This window comes from Vanacampus margaritifer, chromosome 11, assembly GCF_051991255.1.
Source record: "Vanacampus margaritifer isolate UIUO_Vmar chromosome 11, RoL_Vmar_1.0, whole genome shotgun sequence".
Lineage (NCBI taxonomy): Eukaryota > Metazoa > Chordata > Actinopteri > Syngnathiformes > Syngnathidae > Vanacampus > Vanacampus margaritifer.
The window spans coordinates 20,554,584-20,561,894 of record NC_135442.1 but is presented as its reverse complement, the minus strand read 5'-3'; the positions used below and the strand labels follow the sequence as shown (position 1 = coordinate 20,561,894).

Genomic DNA, 7,311 nt, shown 5'->3' with positions numbered 1-7,311 from the left:
AAAAGTAAGTCAAATTTAGGGTATAACCACTTTTCCAGGGACCACTACACCACTGATCTCAAGCTTTCTACACCATTACCATCATTGTGTGACCAGCATTAAAATAATCACCATCATGAATTAATGTGATAAAGCTCTACTGAGATGAGAAATATTTTCCATGTCAGGGAGGAGCTAAGTTTATCTTGGGTTTTTAGTGGAATTACTGGAGAGTCTGTCGCATGTGCACTTGAGGTGCTTTTTTTTGTGTGTGGTGCGGTATACAGGTACATTATTTACAGTTTAAACTCTCCCTGTGTTTGTTGGGGGTTCGACACTGCAAGTAGACCAGTTGCACGATTAAAACGCTTCAACAACAATAACATTAAATGTAAATATAAAATATAATTGTAGTGGGTTACTAGTTGGTCCTTATGAATAAGTACGGCATAGCCGAAGGTTCAAGTGGGGCTTTCCAATTTATTTGGATACAAAGTCACAATAATGTTTTCTACATGCAACTGTGTCATCCTCTCTGTAGCAAGTACTGACTCACACTGTCTGAGACACAGAGAATGGCTCCTTTTAACCACCCGGGCCCCTTCCCTAGGCCAATTTATTCAAATAATAGCTGTTTTCTCCATCAAAGCCACAATTTATTAATATAGAAAACAATACAATTCTTCAACCTAGCATATCCATGCACCCACAGAAGTATTTTATTGCAAAACCTAGTATTTCACCTTGGTTTTGTCACGTCTGCTCGAGCACTTGCCCTTTTGGCCTTAATGCCCAAAGTGCCCCTTTGTCCTTTTTTTTTGTATGTGTGTGAAAGTCATGTTTCTTTCAAAAATTCAACAACATGGGTGTATCTCGGATCCATGCGGGCTCCAGTAGGTCTTCTGCAATATTTGCGGTGGCTGTGATGTAATTCAACCGAAGATTCATCAGAGATATCCACCTTCTGCCCAGAAAACAGTTAAGTTCGGAAAAATCATGGTCTGGGGTTACATCCAGTATGGGGCCTTCAAGAGATTTGCAGGGTGGAAGGCAATATCAATAGCCTAAAATATCAAGACGTATTGGCTACCTCTTACATTCCCAACCATAAAAGGGGTCAAATTTTGCAGCAGGATGGCGCTCCATCGCATGCTTCCATCTCTACATCAAAGTTCCTCAAAGCGAAGAAGATCAAGGTGCTCCAAGACTGGCCAGACATGAACATCATTGAGCATGTCTGGGGTAGAATGAAGTTGCAAAAAAAGGACCCCGACTTCACCAACGGACTAAAATGTGACATCACTCTACAATGGCGACCCCTTTGGAAACACAAACGTGAATGGTAAAACACAATTTTCTCGAGTGTAAAACTAGATAGCTTTCTTCATTCAAAAATATTCGACATAACTTCACGTAATACAACGTATACCATACAGTATGCTGCTATCTCCCTACATGAAATTATACAGTGAACTACTGAACTGTATGGAATGCTTAAGAAATAAGAGAAAAACAATAAATGAACTGGCGGATCGGTACAGCGTCTGCAGTGGTGTGGACTTTGTATCGGTCCATTGTGGTGAAGAAGGAGCTGAGTCAAAAGGCAAAGCTCTCGATTTACCGGTCAATCTACGTTCCTACCCTCACCTATGGTCACAAGCTGTGGGTCATGACCAAAAGAACAAGATCCCGGATACAAGCGGCCAAAATTAGTTTTCTCCGCGGCTGCTCCTCCACGTTGAGAGAAGCCAGTTGAGGTGGCTCGGGCATTTGGTTCGGATGTCTCCTGGACGCCTCCCTGGAGAGGTGTTCCAGGCATGTCCCACTGGCGGGAGACCTCAGCGACGACCCATGACACACTGGAGAGAGTATGTCTCTCGGCTGGTCTGGGAACACCTGGGAAAAAATAACTCAGATATATCCGACTTCCGACCATCCTCGAATGCAGCATTAATCTGTTAAAAAAAAAAAAAGGGAATAAAATGCCAGAAATATTTGCACTTTTATTCTTTATACACAATGCCTAATTGAATACTGTAAAATGAGTGGCGTGTTCTTTTAAAGTACTTTTTTTGTCGTCTGAAAACACCCAATACAGGAAAAAGTGATTATTTTGTACTATTATTGTGGCCTCAAAATGTCCAGTGGAGAACAAAATTATTCTCCTCATGATGCAACAGGATGGGATTCACTCCAATTAAGATGCATTACAATCCACTGACATTATAATACAATACGATACGATACTGCTTTTACAAACTTTTGAAGCCACACACTGCTTCCACCATTTGAATAATTATGAAGTTTAACCGCCATTACACTCAATGTCTCGCACCACCCGGAGAATACAGAATCCCTGTTCTAAATAACATCTTTGGCGCTCCTAACACATGATTAGGTAGACAATCTGATGAGATCTGACAAAAAGTTTAAAAAATCTGCTTTTAAGATAAGATCCACTGATTGTCACACCCATCTAGTGGGGCGAAATTTGTTCTCCGCATTTGACCCATCCCCTGAGGGAGCGGTGAGCAGCAGCAGCGCCGCGCTCGGGAATCATGTGGTGATCTAACCTCCCAATTCCAACCCTTAATGCTGAGTGTCAAGCAGAGTGGCAATCGGTTCCATTTTTATAGTCTTTGGTATGACCCGGCCGGGAATTGAACCCACGACCTCCCAGTCTCAGGGCGGACACTCTACCACTCGGCTACTGAGCAAAACTAATAATGCTAAGTTAATGATGACAGACTTGTTCACTCTGAATATGATGCCATCCACAGCAGTCAGTTCAAATATAACATCAAATATAATGTATTTTCCTGGTGTGTATCATATTTACATCGTTTTTACAGACATAACGTTATCCATTGTATCCCCATTTGAGTCTTAGACATTATTGACACAAGAGGCTTATGATCCGTTTCCACCTTAACACCATATAGCGGTACATACTGATTACATCTTACAAATTCGTAGATGCTGGCTAGTAGAGCAATTTGAACATATCTTGTCTCATCTGATGCTTACGCTCTGGATGCATGGACAGCAGGTTTCCATCTCATACAACTGTAACACTAAAACACCCTTAATGTCCACCTATATTCTACAAGTCTTCTCAGCACAGGCTCCTTGGTGAGTATTAATGTCAGATGTTTAAAGCAGCCTTCTATTCATGTGACCATATTTATATATTTTTTTCCCTTTTTAATTATTATTATTTTTATTCTAATAGACATCGGAGTGGTGCTGACTTCACTAAACAGCCTGAGCCAGATGTTTTTGTGCATTCCTCAACTTCCCCATTTTTGTTTTTGCCCCTGTCTCAGATTTTTGGGGAATGTGTTGCAGGCATAATAGTTGCAAAAATCATCATCATCATCATCATCATCATCATCATCATCATCATCATCAGTTTGAGCATTAAATATCTTGTCTTTTTAGTCTATTCAAATGAATATAGGTTGAAAAGGATTTGCATATTAATGTATTATATTTGTATTTACCTTTTACACAGCTGTCCCAAATGTATTGGAATTGGGGGTCCTAAGTTCATATGTCTTTGTTTTGGCAAGAGAGTGAGTCCTGCTACGTGTATTAGATAATTATGGTATAAATGAAGAGATGACAGAAAATGGTGACCTCAAAATCCACTTCATAGTCGCGATGATTCGTTTTAATTTGAAACCAAAGCTTTTGTTTTGAAATCACACCGGAAGCTATAATCGTTTTAGCTACGTTTTGTTTTTAGTCTATGTCAGCCTGACAAAAACAGGTAAGGTCAGTATACTGTAAACTTCCAACGTTTCTTTTTAAATAACTTTGTTTAATTGTCGTGTTTGAACCACGGGCATATTGTATATTTGAACTAAATTCAGTGTCATTGTCCTATTTATAGTAGGCCTGCATGTACTCTCTTCCGGTATATCTGTTATTGCGGAAGCCTTTTTTTTTTTCTCGGTTTAACATTGCCAATTTATTCCATGTTTGTCATCTATAAGTTACATTATATTACATTAAAATGCTGACATAGAAAGCAGTGTTGTTCGTACTGTGTCACGACTCAAACTACGTACTACTCATGTCACTTGTTTACAAACAAATTTATGTTAAAGTCATAATGTTTGGGCAAATGTCTGGTAAACATGGTTAATTTTCTTTTTGCTCGAGCTAGTGTTTTACTCTGAGAAGAAATGCATGTCCGTGTTATATGTTAAGACTGGTCAAACTATGTTTACATGACAAACTCATCCTGGTCAGGGCAATCAGCAAGGGTTGATTCAAGGCAAACTGACTTTTCTTGTTTTTGTCAAGTGCAGAGTTAATTTATTATGCTTCGGTGGGTGCTCCCTAGGAGTGGTCTTAACAAATATGCGGAAACAATATTCATACTGCCTGTTTTTGTTTAAATTATTATTGTAAATTGAAATAAAAGATAAAATAAGAAAATAAAAAAAGTGAATAAATTAATATTTTTTTGGCTTATTGATCACAGTCACTGAGTGAGCTGTGACCTTGTATTATTTCAATGGCGAAATCCAAGCGGTCATACTGACTTTTGTGTGTCTTCTTTGTGCAAGCATGGCTGTATTTGACCAGTGCTCTGTGCTCTTGGACCTGAAAACCTTGCCGTTTAAGGAGAGGAGGAGTCTGAAGTTGTCCGTGACTGATAATGGAGGAAGTCTTTGTTTCGTGGTCACCAAACAAGTAAGACTTTTTTTTTTGTGATTGCTTTATTTAACAAATTGAAATCAAAAGCCAAACATGGCAAATATTAAACAAACAAACATCATCACAGTACACAACAATAACACAATAACAGTAAAGGAAAAAAATAAAGTAAAATAAAAAAATATGCCAGGGGTCTTAAACTAAGAAATATTAAAAACACCAAAATGAGAACACAAATTTAAGGGCTTGATAGCCTTCTTATTTTTGGAAGTAGAGATGGACTGTAAATATACATCCATCTCTTTCAAAAACAGAAAGAAAAAAACTAGGTTTCGACCTTACACATTTACATTTATGAATATAAAAGTTAGCAAGATAAATTAAAAGATTAATCAAATAATATTTTTTTTCAAATTAATTGTCATAGTTCAAAAATCCAAACAAAACATTTGGTAAGGAAAGCTCAAAATAACAAAAGATATTGTCCAAAAATAAATTTGCAAATGTCTTGCCATAGCTTGCGAGCATGAGAACATTTCCAAAACAGATGCACGAGAGTCTCTGATTGGGAGCCACGGAAGGAGCAGTTCAGGTCCATATAATAACCAAATTTATTTCACAGGAAAACAACGCTGAATAATTTTGAAAGACACTTCCTTTACCTTGTTCACTAAAAATAATTTCTGAGGCAGGGTCCAATTTTTTTTCCCAACATAAATTCTTTACACAGCAGTTCCAGTATGATATTGCAGGTGACACAGATACAATATCAGATTGGAAAAGAGCACGGATTTTGCGATTGTTTTTATGGCAGGAAGGGTTGAAACATAATCTACCAATTGGTTATTCAGTGGTATCAGCAAAAGGAGTATCAGCTACAACACGATTGTGACCCCTATACAGCATTAATACACCAGAAGGAATAGCATAAAAAATTACAGCAAATTGTTTAGGCGTCACAGGCATCAGAAAGTGTAGGAGAAATTCTTCATAAGTAAATAACACTCCCCTGCTGTTAAATAATTGATTCACCCAGATGATATTATGATCAAACCAAGTCTTTAAAAAAATGGATTTGTTCTTGTAACAAATGTCTTGGTTATTCCAAATAGAGTAGTGGTGTGGTGAAAAGTTATGCTTGTAGATGAGTGACCAAGCAAGCAATGCCTGCTTATGGAAGTTAGATAAGCGAATGGGGATTCTTTCAATTTTATAATTACATGACAACAGAAATCTTAATCCACCAATTTTGGAAAAAACATAGTTCGAAATATAGTTCTAAATTGAGTAAGGATTATTCAGAAAATACCTAATCCAGTTAATTTAAAATGCATTATTTAAGGAGTCAAAATTTAAGAAGTTAAGTCCCACTTTCTCATACATATTCATAACCACAGATTTTTTATGCAATGTGTTTTATTCTTCCATAAAAAAATTGAAAAGCATCTGGTCTATGTCTTTAATGGTCTCATTATCTACATACAATGAAAGGGCAGCATAAGTAAGTCTGGAAATACCTTCTGCTTTACTTATCAAGGTTCTACTCTTTAAGACAAATCTCTAAGAAGCCATACAGTATATTCATTTTTTTTGTTTTTTGTTTTCAATAATCGGAGCAAAATTCAGAGGACTTCTGTTTTTTTCATCTTTAATGATAGCTATTTCTAAATATGTAACCGTGTCTTTGACAGGAATGTTCAAAATCGAGCCAACAGCAAAGTCTTTCACTGCCATAAGCTCACATTTATTTACATTCAGGTATAGTCCAGAAGCCAGAGAGAACACATTTATGATATCCTGAGCATATCCTATCTGGTCAGAGTTTCTGAGAAAAAGAGTGGTATCATCGGCTAATTGACTAATAAATATTTCTTGCTCTGCAACTTTAATTCCTTTTAAAGTGCTTGACTTAATATGGTTAGCTAGAAGTTGCGTAACGATGAGGAAGAGGTAAGGAGAAATCGGACATCCTTGTCGGATTCCCCGTTTAATGTCAAAACGAGGAGTGGTACCAGTACTCAGTTTAATAGAGCTGTTATTATTAGCATATAGTGTGCGAATAGCTTTAAGAAAATTTTTTTACCAAAACCAAATTTATTTAAGGATTTTAAAAATAAACTTGTGTTCCACTGAATCAAACACTTTATAAAAATCCAGAAATAGAATATAACTATTGTCATTAATCAATTCAGAATAATCTAAAATGTCTAATACCAGCCTAATGTTATTAGTATAAACCCGGACTGAGATTCATCGATGAAAGCATTCAAAACTAATTTAAGTCGTTTGGCAAGAGCAATTGCTAATATCTTATAATCATTATTGAAAAGACAAATCGGACGCCAATTATCAAGAAAAAGCAAAAAAAAAAATTGTTTAGGAATAAGTGTAATTAGACCTTGGATTAAAGTAGGAGGGAGCGATCCATTATTAATATTTTCTGTGAACACTTTTAACAAAAAGGGGTTCAACTGCTCGGCAAATATATAATAGAATTCTGACACTATTTCATCGACCCCAGGAGATTTATTTAGTTTAAGACTTTTGATGGAATCCGTAATTTCTAGAAGAGTCAAAGGAGCATCACATATCTATCTGCGATATCAATTCTATTCACCTCAATCGAATCTAAAAAGTCATGCACTCTTATAACAATACTGAGAG

At 36.7% G+C, this 7,311-nt stretch overlaps 1 protein-coding gene across 4 annotated transcripts in view; it reads left to right on the top strand.

Annotated features, from left to right (window-relative positions):
- Positions 1 to 3,688: 3,688 nt before the first annotated feature.
- The window catches only part of LOC144060326 (protein mono-ADP-ribosyltransferase PARP4-like), a 54,591-nt gene continuing 50,968 nt past the window's right edge, over positions 3,689 to 7,311 (top strand). For all 4 annotated transcript variants that reach the window (XR_013295900.1, XM_077579746.1, XM_077579748.1 and 1 more), the window contains exons 1-2: positions 3,689 to 3,751; positions 4,557 to 4,683. Coding sequence is in view for 3 of the 4 variants with exons in the window: in XM_077579746.1 (XP_077435872.1) it covers positions 4,558 to 4,683 (126 nt within the window). In the remaining variant the exon portion in view is untranslated. The remainder of the gene's footprint in view (positions 3,752 to 4,556; positions 4,684 to 7,311) is intronic.